The following is an 18,941-nucleotide window of genomic DNA, read 5'->3' as shown; positions in this document are numbered from 1 at the left end:
AGGGAAGGAGGGAGGGAGGGAGGGAGGGAAGGAGAGAGAGAGGGTGGGAAGGAGGGAGGAGGGAGGAAAAGCCTCATTACCTGTGGGTGGTCTGAAAGCCTTGACTCTGCCTCCCCTGATAGAAAGCTGGGGAAGAGCCTCATTGCTGCAAGGGGCGGGGTGGGGGTGCGTGGGAGGAGCCTTGTTAAAATTCAAGCACAGCAGGATTCTAGTAAAAATGCAGTAATTCATTCCTACCTGTTCCCCCCCTCTAATGTGGAATGCAGGAATGGTTAGATAGATAGATGATAGGTAGGTAGATAGATAGATAGATAGATAGATAGATAGATAGATAGATAGATGATAGATAGATAGATAGATAGATAGATAGATAGATAGATAGATAGATGATAGTTAGATAGATGATAGGTAGGTAGGTAGGTAGATAGATAGATAGATAGATAGATAGATAGATAGATAGATAGACAGACAGATAGATAGATAGATGATAGATAGATAGATAGATGATAGATAGATAGATAGATAGATAGATAGATAGATAGATAGATAGATAGACAGACAGATAGATAGATAGATGATAGATAGATAGATAGATGATAGATAGATAGATAGATAGATAGATAGATAGATAGATAGATAGATGATAGATAGACAGACATCTCACAGTATCACACTTGGTTGGGTACATAATTCCCTTTCTACATTGTTGGATTTGATTTGCTAGTATTGCATTGAGGATTGTTACATCTATGTTTTTGAGAAATATTGGCCTTTTGGGGAAATATAATTAAAAACAAAATCTTATCCCAACACAGAAATCATCTCCACAATGTTAGCAGAAAAAGTAAACACTTTTACTGTCGAATAAGCATTAAAGCAAGACGTGACACATAGCACAGCAGTCCACCAAGAAATGGCCAAGACAGAAAGGAATCTCAACCCCTTATTTACGAGGCAGATACAGCCTATTACATACAAGACAAACAACCAGTCCTCACAAAAAGAGTAGACAGCACTGTTTGTCACACATAGTTATCCTAACTTTACCTGGAATTGGGGTGACCATCATGTTAGCTCATTGGCTATTCAGAAGAAAAACAAATTTCTCATATCTTTATGACAGGAAGTCATTTTGGGAATTGAAGGCTGACACCCACTGAAGTTCTGTCCCTACCCTCCCACAGACGCTGGGACATAGGTGCTCCAAGAGATGGCTGCCACGTCCTTGAGAAAGACATTCCTTAGTCACAAAGCTGGCAAGAGGCCTAAGTCTTCAAAGGCGTTTATACACCTTTCAAAGAGAGGAGAACAACTTATAATTCCAAGTTTTCTAAAGTAAATGCTCAAAGGAAAAAGACAGGAGAGAAATCTCTTCCCTTATTTTCAACAGGGAGAATTAATCTCATTTGTATTTGTCCTGAGTCTGTATTTTGCTTTCTTGCATCGTCTCCGTCTGTTTTTGATGGTCGGGTAATGCTGAGACTCACAGAATCAGTTAGGAACTAGTCTCTCTCCTCCTGTTTTCTGGAAAAGATTATGGAGAATTTGCATCATTTCATCTTCAATCTATGTTAGAATTCACCAGGGGAACCATCTGAATCTGGTGCTTTCTTTTTTGGAAGCTTATTAATTAGTGGTTCAATTTCTTTAATATAGGCCTAGTCAGAATATTTATTTCTCTTTGTGTGAGTTTTGGTAGTCTGTGTTTTTCAAGAAATCGGTTTGTTTCAAGTTATCAAATTTGTAGTCATCAAATTGTTCATAATATTCCTGTTATTCCATAATGTTCCTGGTATGTTCATGGTATCAGGAGAAATGACGACCAACCCAAGGCTGATTACAAAGACCATATGTACTAAGTGGATGTGAATGGTTTAAAAGCTTTATAAATGGATTTTTGACACTAATTACATTTTATAACATCTGCCTAAAAACAGTTTCAAAAATATTTTGGTAACTTGAACCCATATAGTTGTGCTGTTTAATAAAGTAAGATATTCATTAAATGACTAGATCATTTCTAAATGAGATAAACTGCTGAAACATGCATTGATAAGTGTAAGTTTAAGCTTATATACTTTTAGCTTCATTTTTATGCAACAAAGAGAGAATAGATATTTTGAGTCTGTTCGTAACATGTTCCTTTGCTGCGTTAAAAAATTGTACAGATAGTTTTTGTTTTCCTCTGATTTTTCCCTAAAAATGTTTGCAGTCAGCTCCAGTCCTAAATGCTTTGTGATGGTATTTGCTTCAATAACTTTGAGATCATGTCACTGGATTGAGTAAGGATTTTAAAAATTTTAGTGGAGAAGCTGATGGGTTCCTGATCAAGGAGAACAAGAATTAATTACATGGGACAGAATGAACTGCTGCAGGGCGATGATAGTTTTTATGGTTATTGCTTTAGAACATTGCTGCCCTTTAAAATGTTCTGTTTTCTGGTGATAAGTAAGTACCCCTTTTCACTTTTCTCTTAATTACCTCTACTCATAACAATTCAGTAGGTTATACTTTTGTGAACAGAAATGAAACTTTTATTTTTTCCTCCGTGCCCGATCCTTGTAGACTTAGGAAATTACTAGTTATTCTTATTTTTATGGCAGTATCATTATTTGCATGTTCAATAATAACCTTCTCCTCGTAACAAGACGCAATTGGAAATACTGGTTCTAGAACCCGGGCTTTGACTGGAACAGCATATCTGAGAATGAAATGCATAGAATCCAGTTTGAAGAAGTAAGTTAGCTTTCTGGAGCCAGTTCTCGCAAGGTTCTCAGAAAAGCCAGCCTGATACCTGGCTCCAGGCTTCCCAGCCTTACAGGTGAGTAATGACAGTCACTTTCTGGCAGGCCTAGGAATCGGGTGATATTTTGGAGACTTCAAACATTCTCCACAATCAATTTCAGTCATTCCCCACAAATAACCTGCTGCCAGTGTCTTGCCTCTCGTCCTTGGGCACAATTGACCACGCTGACTTATTCTGTTATTTAGTGAGAAGTGACCTTGACACAGACAAGATATGTGGCTATGGGACTGCCCGCTGCCGGAGGAATTGTAAAAGAGAGGAATTCAGGATTGGCACATGCCCCAACACCTCTAAATGCTGTTTGAAAAAATGGAATGCTGCCCCACTGAATCCTGTGAAACACTGAAACCCACTGCTGCCTGGTCCCTGGCGTCCCCAACAGCTGTCCCTTCTTGAGACCTTACAGTGAGAACGTCCCCATGGGAAGCCACTGATCCAATTGTGAAACGAGGGTTTGCTGCGAGCTTTCACTCAAGGCAGAGTCAGGGCAGCAGAGTGCAGACTCAGCCTCCTGGGTCCAGCGGGCCTTCTCTGGTTGTGATGAGGGAGGCTAGCAATGTGGGTTAAGTGTAAGTTTTGACACTTTAAAAGCTGAACCAAAAAATATATGTAATCAGCCACAAGCCTAAGTGAACATCTTTTTTTTTCTTTCTTTTTTTTGGCCTGAATTTTTTCAATTGAACCTGATAACATTGGTTTTCTTTTCTGATCAAAAGTTTTGCTCAGCAGTTATATATGTCTTCTGTTCATTAAAACGGAAAATAAATCAATATTAAGTGAAGTTTGTTTGGCATATACTATAATTCAAAACAGACTTCTGGGGAGAAAAGCCAACAAAAATGATAGAGATGAGAAGGGTGCAGACTAAGGGGTTGACTTAAGTGGATGCCTGCGAGGGTCACATCCAGCAGATGGCAGCAGAGAGCGGTACTGCCCTGGGTAGTGTTGGATGGATACATCCAGACTTTCCTGAACACTGGTAAGGAAAGGGAAGTAATAAAACATTTGACTTGGATGTCCCGTATTTCAGGGTAACCACATGATTCATGACAAAAAGCTCCTCTCTACAAAAGTAGCCCACCTGATCAATGAAATAAAATAATAGAATGAGAATATCACCTTTTCCAAACACCTGGGGAAATAATGATCTAGCCAATGAGTGTCAATAGCCCCTGCAATTAACAAGAATGGCCACCTGATATTATGTGCCTCCTGACACATATGCACAATGCCAGCTGTGAACTGTTAAGCCGAATTGTGCCTTTTTGGCCAAATACAGCAGCAAAAGAAAATTCATGCTGTCACCATCACCCAGCTTCAAGGTGTGGTTAGTTTGTCTCATCTCTTGATAATCCCTCTCCCGATTACTTCCAAGAATAGTCAAGGTGCCATATCACCTACTCAGAAAATGCTTTGGAATATATAACGCAGAGAAAGGACTCTTTTAAAAAAATATGATCACAGCACTATTTTCCCACCTGGAAAAAAATCAGCACTAATTCCTTAATATAACTGCATAGCCAATCAGAGTTCAGATGGCCCTGACCGTTGCATAAGAGCGCTCTCGTCAGAGCTGGTTTCTGAGAATTAGGATCCTAAGATCCACAGACTGCGTTTGGTCGTTTGTCTCCATGGATGGTGTCGTACACTTGCTGTTCCGCCTGTTAAATGCTGTGCCCCAAATCAGATGTGAATCTGAGCAGGTCTTTAGATCTCACCGCACCATATGTGGGGTGGGGGTGGGGGTGGGGGCAGAACCTGTCCAACAGCCCCCAAATACAATAGGCTGGCGGACGATGTAACAGTGTTTCTCGTACTATGTTGGTGTCCCTCTTCAGTATTCTCCACACTTTGTATTTTACAAAGGACTTTCATGTCCATAATCCCTTCTGATCCTTACAATAAGCTTCCGAATTAGTCATGCTAAGTGGCATCATCCAGCCTTCTTAGGTGTAGAAACCAAGGCTCAGAAGGACAGTGGCTTTCCTAAAGTCGGTGGGGATGTTAGGAGGACCTGGCATAATCCCGACCTCCCAGCAGGCACAGAGGCAGCACAGCAGGCTATGCTGGAATCTGAGCCCCACCACTTGGCCGACAACCTCGGGGCTCTGCCATATGGCCATTCAAGCAACACAAGCAGAGAACCAACTTCCGGCCCCGTTCTACAGTTATGTTGTTTCCTTATTTTCAACTTGACATTTTGCCAACAGAGCGGCCATGCTGGACTTCCCAAATGACAGTAGAGAAAAGCAAGGGGCTTCTCCAGACTTTGTGACACCAATAGAAGTAATGATCGGGGTGGTGACAACAAGGAGAAAGAAAAACTATCTCATCGCCAGAAACAATTAGAGTGGCTTTACCTCCTGGTTTGCCAGAAGAACCCTGGGGTTTGCTTGCAGTCCTGATGTCCATCCTTTCACTTTCTAAATGGAGGTTGGATTCTGAAATAGCCACGCCCCCGCCCCCAAGTCTAATTCACATACTCAGGTTAATGACTGCTATTCTCAGTGCTGAAGGGAATCACAAAGTCACACTATTAATTTTATGGCTTAACAGCAAAAGAACAAAAAGGACGACAATTTTAAAAAGAAGTAGAACCAATGATTAGAATACTCTATAACGGGTTCTGCTATCCTCCCGTCAGAATAGATGTGGCTTTTAGCAGGTAAATTGTTTTATAATTCTTCTAGAACACGCGATGCTGGTGGAAGAGGACAGGAGCTCAGAACACGGTTCTGCTCTGTTAGGGCAGATGTCACACCGGCTGCCTTTCTAACGACCTCACTGACCTTTTCCTATCAAAGAGCAGAACAGGCTTTTCATTGGTCCCTCATTTTCAAGGTGGTTCTTTTTAGAAATATCCAGGAAGGTTTATTTTAAGATCTAGACAGAGGACGTGAGATGTGACTATTTTTGGCTCAATTTCTTCACCTAATTAGATCAAATGATTTTAATGAACTAGAACTAATCCTTTAGCTGAGTGGTGGTTATCAAAATACTGTTATATTTTGGTTCATAATTCATCATTATTAATGTCTGAGTATTAGATTGGACTTTTTTTCTTTTTATCGGGAAGACAAACATCTGTAGGAATAACTTGCCTATGTACGCTAAAATTTGCATCTTTGATAAAAGATACCAATTCCACACTTAAATAAATATAAACACAGCTGTAATAAATAGCTTCTGGGCTGGAATATAAAAAGCACAGGAGTGTGTCGATGAGGGAATAGAGAAATCCTCGTTAGGAGTAGAGGTCACAGCACCGTTCCATCTCCCCTCCTGACCTTCTCCGTCTCCAGTTGTCAGCCTCTGGTGGCCTCAGTGACTAATGTCCCTTATCATGGGCCAGTTGCCTCCCATCCCTGCCCAGTGCCCTCTTTGAGTCGGAAGATTTTCTAATGCCTAAAAATAAAAGGATGCGAGAGGTGCTGACGCCGTCTCTGACAGCACCTCCGTGCTCCCTAGTATGGAACCTGTCTGGAGACCTAAGGGGCAGTGGTTGCTGCGGGGTGATACTGGGTCCCCTGTCACATGTGTTTGCAGCCCCAAACCTTCTCTCCTTCTCTGTTGCGTCTCTGAGGCCCAGGTCTCTGCTGTTACTGCTGCTGCTTTGTCCATCCACTTTCCCCTGTCTCCAGGTGGAGACCAAGTATTTTTATTTACATGAAGACATTTTTCTCCTGACCAAAATGTGCATGCAAATGAGACACAGGGGATACACACTGCCCTTTTCAAGTGACTGATGCTTTAGTAGATGTCATATGGTTAAAAGTCTCCTAAACCGAGTCTGTGCTTCTGTGGTTGAGTCCAGAAAGGCTGCCTGGGTTGTGCCTTCCTGAGATTTTGCAACAACATGAAACCTCACGCCTGCTATGAAGACGATGATGAAGGCGAGGGAAGAAGAGCCTTTTGCTTAGTTGTTACCAGGAGAGAGAACCCAGACTCAACTCCAGAGTTACTTGAATTGGACCCAGTGACATCAATAGGTGTCTGGGGGAAAGAGGACAGTAGAAGGGTGGGGTGAAATGAAGAAGAGTCAGAACATTAAAATCAACGGATAGAAAGAGACGACTGAGTCGCGGAGGAGCCAAGAGACAGGGAGAGACTCGGGGGAGAAAGGGCAGGAGTGAGAATTGGGAGTGGCTTGGGCGCTGCCCATGTCACTTCCAGGAATGACAGTTTTGAAAATCAGGGCATACCTGGAATGTTGTATGTTTTCCTGTGTGATTTTTGTACATAAGATAAATACGTTCAGAAGACAGGATAGAAGCAATATGACGGCTCTCTTTATGTCACCACTTGAACGAATAGCAGTGCTTTTATAAGAAGCACTTGAGGAAATTGGTGATTTGATGTTCATGACATATGTATTTTGCCTCTCTCCTCTTTCTGCTGCTCTTCTCTGTCGCTGGCCTTTTTTACTCACCAAACCCAACCAAGGCATTCAGGCGTAATATTCACCTCCTGAGAAAAGTGGCTTACTGTTTGTTCCACTAGTGGCAGGAAAGGAATGTGTGTGCCTTTGTCCTTTGTCACCGGGAAATCACTCTGGAATGCGGCTCTTGCCCTGCTTCCTGCACTCCCGCAGCTCAGCTATAAAGGGGCCCTGCTGTGTGTGCGCTCACCCAGACCTTCCAGGCGTGCCACCCCCTTGGCCACATGAAGCCACTCCTCCCACCATCGCCGTTGGTTCTTCTCCTTGTGTCCCTGCTGTTTCCAGGTAAGTGGGAACTGGCCTGGGCGTGCGGGCCACGTCTCTCTGCAGTGGTCACCTCTGGGTTGGGAAGTGAGATCCTAGGCCTGGGAACCTCCTGGCTGGGTGTCTGAATGACCCTGAATATGCTGATGGCACTGGCTTCCCAGGACAGAGGCTCCCGCCCCTGACTCCACTTTCTTATCCTTTTAACATCCTCCTTTCCCTTACAGAGAGGGACAGTCAGTGTCAGGAAGGACCTTAGATGTAGGGGGTTTCAATGACCGTGTTAGTGACGACCTGGGGGAATGCTCAGCTCGGCTTCCGTAAGGCACCCAGGCTCCACTACCCACCTTCTCAGGCCTCATTCTCTCTCTCTCTCTCTCTCTCTCTCTCTCTCTCTCTCTCTCTCTCTCCCTCTCTCTCTCACACACACACAGTGCATACTAATGTGCACGTACACAAATAACATTTACCCCCCCGCCAACCCACCCCATCCCATCCTCCACTTTCTCCATTTTTACAGCATGATAGAGGTATGTAATTGGTAGACAAAGAACTGCATACATTTAATGTGTACAATTTGATGAGCTTGGACATATGCACATAGTCCTAACAGCCAAGGGAATAGGCATACCCAACACTCCCTGAAGTTTCCCTGTGTCCCTTTTGTATTTATGTTTGATTGTGTGTAGTAAGAACACTTAACATGAGGTCAACCCTCTTACCAGATTTTGCGGTGCACACGTTGTATTAACTACAGACAGTGCAGCTAACTACCGTGGGGCCTGGAACTTTCCATCCTGTGTGACTGAAACTTTACTCCACAGAGCAGCAACTCCCCATGCCCCCCATATTCTCCCTCACCCCTAGAGTGAACGTACCTCATCCTCATGGGTCTGCTGAATGGAGAGCTCAGGAGATTCTCTGCTGTGTATTTTCTCTCCTACAGGTTTGTCCTGGGCCAGGTATGTTAGCCAGGAAGGCACTGAGGACCCCGAAGCACCTGCAGAAGGAACAATCGTGTCCCACTTGCTACGCCACCAAGTAAAACGCTACTTCTTTCCACACACTCCCCCTTACGAGGGTAAGTAACCATACCTGTGACAAGTTCATCCACTCCGCAAACGTGTCGTGAATGAATGGATGGGAAGGTGACACCTCCACCCACCCAGTGAATGGATGGCTGGAGGTGAGGCTGGGCAGTCATTGACAGTAAGGACAGGCTGTGTTTCATGAAGACGCTGTGTGGATGGCTCAGGCTGTGCTACCTGTCAGAAAGGTCACAGGGGTCTGCAGCCTCCCCCGCCCCCGCCACTCCCCGGATTGGTCAGTAACACCTGGGAGGCTGGGAGGCAAAAGTATGGGGCCCCTTCTGCAGCCTCTGGGCTTCATTCAAGCCTGATGGGAGGAGATGACGTGGAGTGAGACAGCCCCACCTCTACCAGGTTAGAGCCCTGCTCCCTGGGCCTTGGAGTTCATGCATTCTACGGGACATTTGCTGACCGTATGCTAAGTGCCACGTGAAAAATGAGTGCTCACGGAATGCCTCCTGGGTCGGCGTGGCTGAAGCGAGACTGTGATGTCAGCCTATTGCAATGAGGAGCAGAGGGGGGACAGAGGACAGAGGGCCCACAGCCACTTTTCTGGTTAGTTCCAACCCACTGTCTAAGCCAGCTTCAAATCTGTAAGGACATAGTGGGAACAGTAATTTCCATGGTGTCCTTAATCCCAGACTCATTCCTGACCCTAAAACAGGGAAAACAAGTCTGGAAGTTCAGTGGCAAGAGGAGAAAATTCTCTCTTAATTGTTTTTCTCTGAATTGGGAAAACAGTCCCATCGGCATAATACCTCCATCTATGTCTAGTAGCACATATTCCACAGAAGTAGAGTTGAAAAACAAATGACTGAGAAACTAAATTCTTAAAATCCTTACCCAGTCACGAAAAGTCTGTCTCAGTCTTACCCATATTTCCCACCATTTTCTGTCACCTCTGTGATACTCAAGCACATCGTGATTTCTGGGAAATATTTTGCTCTCTCATTTCTTCGCACAACTCTGAGGAACATGTCTAACTTGTGTTCAAGACCCCATTCAGATGCTACATCTAGCATCCGTTTAAATGTAACGTTCTCTGTGACCTTGTTTGGTTGTCCTCTATGTTCGCCAGTCACTTTGTGCAGACTCTACTATGGAGTTATTATATTAAATTTAAATATTTGTTTACGTGTCTGTTTCCCCACTAGACGCTGAGGTCCTGATCCAGAGAACGTTCCCCTGCTCTGCCAAAGCATGTTAAAATGTCATAAATAATTTTTCCTGGAAAGTTTGAGGAAGTGAATTCATTTACCAAATAAATAGAAATCTGTAGGGCCTCTTCCCACTCCCCCACCTGTTCTATTCTTGTTTTGCTCTCTTTCTATGATACATCTTTCTCTCTCAAGAGTTATGAGCTTTCTGTTTGTAACACTGTGTTTGAGAAGCTGCTAAGATAGAATTTTCACTTGGGATTCAAAATAGTATGGTGAGTGGAAAGCAGGCCACTGTGTAAAAGAGGTGACTAAAAACCAGTGAGAAAAAGGGAGGCCAGGTGGCTCAGCTGGTTAGAGCACGAGCTCTGAAAACAACAGGGTTGCCGGTTCAATTCCCACGTGGGATGGTGGGCTGTGCCCCCTGCAACTAAAGATTGAAAACGGGGACTGGACTTGGAGCTGAGCTGCGCCCTCCACAACTAGACTGAAGGACAACAACTTAGAACTGATGGGCCCTGGAGAAACACAGTGTTCCCCAATATTCCCCGATAAAAATTTTAAAAAACACACCAAAATAACCGGTGAGAGAAGCATTAAATCCTCACGCTGTCAAGGGCGTGAGAAAAGAGTGGAAACTGAGGCAGGGTTTTGCAATAATCTTTCTGGAAAGGGCTATGGGTGAACTGACAGGCCCACCCTTCTCCTGATGGGAAGGGCATGTGGCCCCTGTGCCCGCCCAAAGCAGCTCTTCTGCCTCTCAAATCTGACAGGTGGGACTTGCTCATGGGAGCCCCCCACCTGGCAGGTGCAAAGGAAAGGTGGATGCTGCGTTGAAACGGGCCCACATTCTGAAGGATCTGGTGGGAGAACATGATCCAGGTGTGGGCTTCATGCAGGAGTCGCCTTTGATCCTGTTTTAGGGGGACACTGTTGAGGCCAGGAAATGTCAATGAGGATGTGCCTTAGATGTCAGCAGATGCTTAGGGGCCGAGGAAGGAGTGAGCCATGAGCAGGGTGAAGATGTGTCCTCCTGCCAGCTGACTCCACAGGCACAAAGTCAGCTTCCAATGGAATAAACCAATAGGAAAGTCTGGTCTCTGTCCTCCTCGTGCCCCTCTCCTGTTCCAAGCCTTGGAGGTGTCAGACCGCAGTAATGCAGCCGGGGAAGAAGGGAAGAATCTGTTAGGAAAGGAGCCCGTTGCTGCTCACACGTGCCCTGCCTGCAGCAGCGCTGAGCAATGAACTTCAAGGGGATTGTGGGGGCTTCCCGGGCCTCCATCGCTCTGCCCTTGCAACATAAGGATCAACTAGCACCAAGCAGGAAAGGAGATTGAATTGTTCTCATGCATGTGTGTGCACGTGGAGGGCACGTGGTAGTTAGCAGGGATGTGTCCTGGAGCAGCAGGAAGGGGGAGGTTAAAGGAGCCATGGCTGGTGTTACAGGATCTGGTGTTGGCAAAGTCACGAGAACAGGGAAGGGCAACATGACAAAGAGACAACTGGCTTGGAGATTGACCTTGAAGACTCTCAAAATGATCCATTGACTGTGATCCACCTGTTGGAGGTCGTGGACCCCACGATTTCTATATCCCTTTTATGCGCTGCCTATGTGTCCATGAAAAAAGCTACTGGGAAACGTGAACGTCAGTAGAGAATAAGGTCTAAGAGGACAGGGATCAACTGCGTGTTCACTACGCAAAATCCAACACCTACAACAGGACTTGACACGTTGCAGGTTCTCAATAAGGATTCTTGAATGAATGGTCAGATAAACTGGTTTTGTTTCATGAAAAAGGTGGTTCAATGGACAAAATTTTATAATGAACTTGTCTTTTTCAAAACCTGAGATTCCTAACATTAGAGCATTGTGTCTTATGAGTTTCTGTGGCAATCCATTTGACTACCATATTGTCGTGAGTGATAATAATGTTTGCACACTGCTCGCTCTGCGCCAGTCTCTGCTCAATGCTTGGGTGTCAAGTTTCAGTTTTGCGCAATGAATAAATTCTAGAGATCGCCTTACAATATAGTGCCTGTAGTTAACAATGTGGTATTTTGCATTTAAAAATTTGTTAAAAGTGTAGATCTTATGTTAAGTGTTCTTACCATAAGAAAACCAAATCTAAAGGATGCAAGGAAATTTTTGGAGATGATGGATGTTTCTTGCCTTGATTGTGGTAATGGTATCGTGGGGGGTTGCATGTGTCCAAACTCACCATACTGTATACATTCAATAGGTGCAGGGTTTTGTATATGTAAAAAAAATTGTCGTTTAGAAAATGAAGTGATAGAAAATAATTTTAATCGATTGAGCAATTGACCCGTTGGTCCAGCCACACAGTTGTGAGGCTACTGGTGAAAGAAAGTAGAAGAGGAGGGGGTGGCGTCCCTTCCCGTTTGGTTTGTCTGAAGGTCCAGTCCCAGATCTGGGGCAGAGCCTCTGACGATGAGCAGAGCGCCTTAGCCTGGCGTCCATCAGAAACTTTCCCCAGCTTCTGCTTTCATGGTGTTTTTCAAACACTTACCCCTTGTTCTTTGCTGTCAGTTGTCATCATAGGAGACCATTTAAGAGAAAAATGAATGTTTAATCATTACTTGAACTGCAGAGTGAGATAAGAATTGTACATGACTCAAGTAACTTGGCACATGTTTAAGGTAACAAATACTCTTCCAGGCAACTCCTTCATAATGAGGGGGGGAAATAAATCTTTTCAACTCTTTCAAACTCTCCCCTCTGCTTCCCATGTTCACCTGGTCTACCCTAGATATCCCATCTCCCTTACAGGGAGGGCTCAACCACGCACGTCCTCAGAGGACCACTACCTACCCCTCAGCACGTGTTTGATGGGCCATATCCTTTCTCAGTTTGCCTCAGAGAGTCCTTACTCGTCCCCTCACACAACGTTCTAGATTATTTCAAGGGCCATATTTGTATTGTAACACAGCCATCACCATTTCTCCTCCTAATTGCCTCTGATTGACAGTTCATTTTCCAGGGAGAAGGACGGTGACATAAGCCCAATTCAAGGATCTGACTTTTATCCCATCAGAATGGTTGCGAAAGAAATCTGTTTCCTATCCATTGCCATCCTCCTCATATCCCTTTGGGGTAAAATGACCACTGTTTGATTCTTAATACCTTAAGAATTCCTCAAGAGGCTAATGTTGAATATTTCTTTATATAGAACCTGCACCAGATTTCAAAGTTGTCAACTGCAGGAAAAGCAAAGGCCAGTGTCAAGAATATTGTAATTATATGGAAACGCAACTAGGCTACTGCGCTAAAAAAATATATGTCTGCTGTTCACATCCAGACCTGAGGTTGCTGTCATAGAAGCGGAGGCTTTGTCCACCTGCCATTGTTCACCTGTCTACCGGGGCCACGTCACCAGCCCAGGTGCAGTGTTCTGGAGAAGGGGCTGAGCAGAGAGGGGCTGAGGCATTGTCGTCAGTGCCAGGAAGGCTAAACATTTTATTGTAGCAGAAGAAAAGACAAAAACGGGCTACCCATAATCTACAGATACAATCTTAGAGAAAGTGACCTGGCTCGCGATTTACAAAATCATCAAAATCACACAATTTTTGCTGATAGTTGTGGATGTAATAAACTTACATAAGAAAGCATTCAAGTATTTCGTTCTTTTGTTTTAAAAAATAGTTTTTGAGTACCCACTTATGTTCTAGGCACTGAAAATGTAATGAATTGGAAACATGGATGTGTGAAGAGAGAAACACTGAATAAATAAAAACAATAAAATGCTGTCCATTCTATAATGTGGGTAATATGTGGAGAAGACCAATATAAGAGAATGAAGAGAGGATTCTTGGGGAAATTTGAGCAGGATTTTGGGGGATGATTAGGAATTTGTTACGTGAAAGAGAGAGGCAGCGAATTTCAGGCAAAGGGTACAGTTTGTAGAAAGGCAGGGCGACATGAAAGAAGGTTTGCTAAGTAAATGCAAAAGAGAGGGACTAATTACAAGTATCAAATGAGGCTGGTGTAGAAATATTGTGTGAAATTGTCAAATAAAAATATTATGCTAAAGACTTTGCACTACTAAACAAGAGAGGGAGACTGACATCACCATATTTTCCATTCTAGAATGTTCATCCCAACAAAAGAACTGGGGATGGGCTGGAAATGTGTGAGGTTAGCGGCAGGAAAGAGACGGCCAAGTAAGAGGTGATGGCAATGGATGGAGCCCCAGGATTCCCACTCGGTGACTAAGTGGAGATCATAGTCATGAAGAGGGACCTGGGGTGGGGACCAAAAGAGACTGAATTTACAGGTTTGGTGACAGAAAAGAAGGAAGGTGTCATGCAGGGTGTCATGCAGGGTGTCATGCGGGGTCTCTGGTCCTGCTCCCCGCATAAGAATGCCCGATATGGTGAGGCCAAAAAGGAACACCTACGGAGCCATAGGTAGGGGAGTCATACCACTATATTCTCACTGGCGGCTGGGTTGGAGACACAGGAGCCACACGATCCGCAATCCGCCATCCGCTTCTCTGCCAATAAACCCCCTTGTTAACTGCAATCCGCGCTTGCTAGCTCAGCCACGGCAGTTCTATCAGTGGCCAATGGCTAACTGGTTACAGCTGACGGCCAACTATTACCCGAGCCAGCATCTTCCCACATGAGGCCGAGAGCATGGAAACTGCTCTCTGGGACTCTGTCCCCACAGAAGGGCATGGAGTGGAAAGGAACTGTGTTAACCGAGGCAGCATACACAGGACGAGGGGAGCAGGCAGACCATGGAGAACTGGACACACTGGGTTTGAAGGCCTGAGGCGTTCGCTGTGCCCAGTGGGAACTGGAATGGACTGACGTGGATTCCAGGATATAGGAGGAGACAAGAAATAAGAGTTAAAGGCATTCACTTGTGGGTTGAAACTGAAATCTTGAAAAAGTCTTATAATCTGTCACCCAGGGACAGGTTTCTGGGGAGCAAAGAAGAATGCTCATGTCTAAGTGAGGCCCAGAAAACGAGGAGTCACTGAAGGAGGTAACGAGGGACCTAAATGATGAGGAAGGACAAAGCTGGGTGGTGTGGAAGACAGTCCAAGAAAGAAAGCGGTGCCTGAAACAACACGAAGAGATAGTGGAAAGAAGTGAAGGATGCCCTCTGTCTCCACATTTCCTCAGCTATATCTAGTTCAGAGATTGGGCACCAGTCACCCGGGTCCCACAATGAGTTCCCGTAGCAACATAGCCTTGATATTAAGCCCTAGGACCTCAGTGTCTCCTTCTAAATGATGGGAACAAACATTTACTCAAGGAAGCTTTTCATGTGCTTTTTGATAGAAGACTTAAAATAGTGGTTGCGAGACCAAAGTGGGGGGACGCATGTGTATGTGAGAAGTTTTCAAAGGGAGCATAAAGTTGAGATGACTGAGAAGGAGCTGGAGAAAACTGGAGCCCTCCCTATGAAAAACACATCTAAACACATCACCATTCTCCTTAAATCTCTCCAATGGTGCCTCTGTTTTCATTCGCTCATCCGTTCACCCATTCATTCATTCAACAGATATGTAGGAAGCGCCCACAGTATCCAGGTACTGTTCTAGATACAGGAAATCCACCCTCATCTAGCTCACATTTGAAATGGGGAGGCGGACAATAAGGAAGATGTGTAAGTAAAATGTCTGCTATATTATAAATTGAAAATGACAAAGGAAAAAACTCAGGAAGGGAATATAAATGTCAGACAGAAGCGTTGCCTTTTGGATGGAGGAGTTAGAGGAGGTCTCACCGAGAAGGTCGACTTTGGGTAAAGTCCTACAGTTGGTGAGGGGTGAGCCTCTGTGTCTATCTGGGGGGTGGTCGGCATCCCAGCGATAGGAAATGGCAAACGCCAGTGTCCAGGAAGGAATGTGCCATTTGTGTTTGAGAAACAGCGAGAGGTGGCCAGTGTGGCTGCAGCCAGGGAACCAAGGGGCAGTGGAAGCAAAGACAATCTAAACTAGATGTAAGTTGCATCAAGAAAGTTTTAAGTTTAGCAGCAGAAAGAACTTCCGGGGCATTAAGACTGTAAAACATTAAAGCGCTTGACCCAGAGAGATTTTGGAACCTATGTTGGGATTCATAAAAAACAGGTAAAAACTGATTTTTTCTACCACTCTGTGATCATTTTTGCAGTTCTGCTTAGAGATCGGTGGTGAGCGTAATGGGCTCTCCAGGTCAATTCTGAGAAAGCAACTCTGTGAGGCTGTGTTGTTCTTTCTGCAGAAATCTGTTGAGAGCAGGAGCCTGGGCCACGATGAGGCTTTATGGACACCAGCCGCACCCCTGGGGGGACGAGGGCCTCCAGCCAGCAGGTTGCTTTAGGTCGTAACACGCCCGACTGCCTCGCTCTCTGCTCTCCGCGCCCACCGTCCTCACACAGTGTCCTGCGCTCCCACTACACCCCCAGAAGCCTTCTGCGGGCTTTGATCCCTCGACTCATCCTCGTCCGCAAGCCTCCCTGTCATCAGGAAGTCTGCCTCCTCCTCAGTGCCCAAGGCTTGCTGGGGCGGGGGCAGGACGGCAGGCTCAGTCAATTGTGTCCCCATTTGGCTTTAGTAATGGCCACACCTGCTCCTTCCATCCTGTCCACGCGCATGGAAGTCACTGCAGCCCTGCAGGCTTGGCCTCCTCAGAGCCGGCTTACCTTTACCTCGTGAGTCATAGCAAACGACCGTACTGGACCCAAGGACCCCTTAGTAATAAGAACAAACATAAAAATTAATCTGTCCAAATGAAGGGAGACTGAATTTATTAGCACACTGTCTGCCTCTTTCTTGATAGACCAAACAAATTCCCGGAGTCAGATGAGTGACATTAGGACAATAGGGGTAGGAACCAATCCTGCCTGTGGGGAAACCACATCTTACCTTATGGGGCAGCAGGTGCATCTGTCAGAGGGGTCTGATTGGCCAGGTCAAAGTGCACGGGTGGCTGTTGTGGGGAAGCGTGGGGCCGTCGTCTTATGCTTTCAGGACAGCAAGGGAGCATCCACAGAACCTGTTCTCTCTTCCATCTGCCACCTGGACTCCTTCTCAGAGTTCTCCCCACTCTGCTTCTCCTGCCTCTGAGAGCTCTGAGAACCCTCTTGAAGAGTTCTCATTGCTACCACCTACCTGTCTGTCCAAGGCACCTGTAATGGGCCAGGAATAATTTCTATTTCACTGTAGGACAAATTAAAGGTAGAGTTAAATGATCCAATCTATATCAGGTGGAGATTGGATGACATCTAGAACCCTAACCCAGCTCATATCAAACCAGAAGACTCAAGTGTGTGCTTTTTTGTCTTCATGATTTTGATGTTTCTAAGAGAACACATGTTTGTGTCTCAGAATATTTTCTGGTGGCACCTCAGAGATAGGCACTGGACGGGAGAAGGGTAACAAGACCCTCCCCAAGCCCTAGAGCAAGGAGTTTCCCCACAGGCGGGCAGAGGCGCTGTGTGTCCCAGGTGACTGTGTGTGGTGTGTGAGCAGAGGTGTTACGGCCCTTACTAGGGATGCTGGTACTTGGGTTCACATCCCAGCCCCACTAATAATGACGTTGATGATCTGTGTAACTCCTGATGAGCACAGTGGGCAAAAATGTCCTTCTAAACCCAAACTCTTCATGACAATCATGAACTGTATTTGTATGAATGAGGAACTCATCCTGGGAATCAAGTGGCCTGACCACAACCGGCGAAGACAACTTACGCAGAGGTCTGCCCTTGAGACCCGGTACTCACGTTCCTCAGTAGACAAAGGAAAGGTGGTCGTGGGAACTTGACATGCTCTCCTGTGATGAATTATGTTGAGCCTGGAAGAGAAAGAAGACCCGTGAGATACAGGAGACAAGAATTTGTTGTGGGACTGGGGAGAAATGATAAATGATTGTCCCAACCTTCTGCCTGGCTTGGCCGGAGGTCTGGTGAATGAATGATTGTGAGCTGCCCAGGGCATCATAATGTGGGTGGAGGATACAGGAAGTCACTAAAGAGTTGAGTTAGGATGGTAGAAAGAAAGCCCCAGAGCAGTTTCCAAGGCTAGAGGGAAAGGGGGCTGCTCAGGCCGATTAGTCATTTTTGGTCTTTATTTGAAGCTACAGGAATAAAAATGAAAGACGGACAAGGAAGAACCCATGTGGACTCTATAAGAGGAAGTCAGTGGGAAGGTCATTTCAAAGGGATATTGTGGTGAGAATCCTTAGCCAAAGCATAAGAACAACTGGCCCCGGACAGTCAGCTGGTGGGGACCCACTTTATTATTTCACTTGGTCTGAACCCAAGGGCTGTACTGATGTAATTCAAATGTCTGGGCACCAAGCACTGATGTGAGCCTCTGATGAACAGAGAAATTGCACTTGTTGTAGACGATCAAGGCACTCCCCTGTGGTTTGTAGGGGACTGTGAGATAATTTCACCAGGAGAGTGAAGGCTGACATTCCTGTTGACAGAAAGGTAAAGCAGGACATGTATATGGTGAAAGAGACATGATGAGGTAAGAGACGCATCAGTAAGAGTGAGGAGCCCGTTGGGACTGGTGGAAATGTAAGTAGGAAAGTGAGGACGACTCTGAGAGGGGAATGGTGACTTCAGCCCCCACTCTATGCTTTTTGCCGGCAGACGTGATGTCAGGAAGAAGAACGGCAAAGCCACAGGGGTTTAATGTTGAAGAACACTCATGTTTTCTGTCCTCAGGATGAGCAGTGACCTGTGTGGCAAAGGCACATGAAAATGGCTCTGGTCGTGGCACATCTAAAGAGACAAACTAGCAGCTGGCGTTCATTTTTTCAAACAAGAAAAAAGGCAATGTAGTATAGAAAAAAAAGTAAATGTAATATTTTCGATAATGGCTTTTGGATGAAATATTTTCCGATTCCGTGAATATTTCAGAATGAATTTCTCTTTTATCCATGGGATATAATAAACCATGGAGCCAAATGCTTGCAACATAATTTTCTTCTTAAAAGCTCAGAGGTGCCATTCCTTATCTAGCATTTAGTGTAGGGTAAGAAATACGGAAGGCAGGGCTGCTTTTGTTCTTTTATAGGACACTTGTTTTTGTAGGTTTTTTTTTTGTTTGTTTGTACCAGAAACATTTATTAAGGCAGATTTAACTGCAATTTTTATTTTATTGGTTTTATCTAAAAATTACCAAGCTTTATTAACTGGCTTATACTGGTAATTTTCTATTTCAAAAATG

At 45.0% G+C, this 18,941-nt stretch overlaps 2 protein-coding genes across 2 annotated transcripts; both read left to right on the top strand.

Annotated features, from left to right (window-relative positions):
- The first annotated feature begins 284 nt into the window (after positions 1–284).
- On the top strand, positions 285–4,500 carry LOC109461035 (beta-defensin 104A). Its single transcript, XM_074331487.1, has 3 exons — positions 285–291; positions 1,715–1,792; positions 2,992–4,500. Exons 1-3 carry the CDS (start codon positions 285–287, stop codon positions 3,150–3,152), a joined length of 246 nt encoding a protein of 81 aa, XP_074187588.1. The 3' UTR covers positions 3,153–4,500.
- A 67-nt stretch (positions 4,501–4,567) lies between these two features.
- On the top strand, positions 4,568–18,820 carry LOC109461045 (sperm-associated antigen 11B). Its single transcript, XM_019756979.2, has 3 exons — positions 4,568–7,529; positions 8,455–8,589; positions 12,942–18,820. The coding sequence occupies exons 1-3, from the start codon at positions 7,469–7,471 to the stop codon at positions 13,088–13,090; spliced, it is 345 nt and encodes a 114-aa protein (XP_019612538.2). The 5' UTR covers positions 4,568–7,468; the 3' UTR covers positions 13,091–18,820.
- The last annotated feature ends 121 nt before the right edge of the window (positions 18,821–18,941 follow it).

Source organism: Rhinolophus sinicus, linkage group LG04 (assembly GCF_036562045.2).
Source record: "Rhinolophus sinicus isolate RSC01 linkage group LG04, ASM3656204v1, whole genome shotgun sequence".
Taxonomy (NCBI): domain Eukaryota; kingdom Metazoa; phylum Chordata; class Mammalia; order Chiroptera; family Rhinolophidae; genus Rhinolophus; species Rhinolophus sinicus.
Note: the sequence above shows the minus strand (reverse complement) of the source record. Positions and strands in the feature narration are given on the sequence as shown.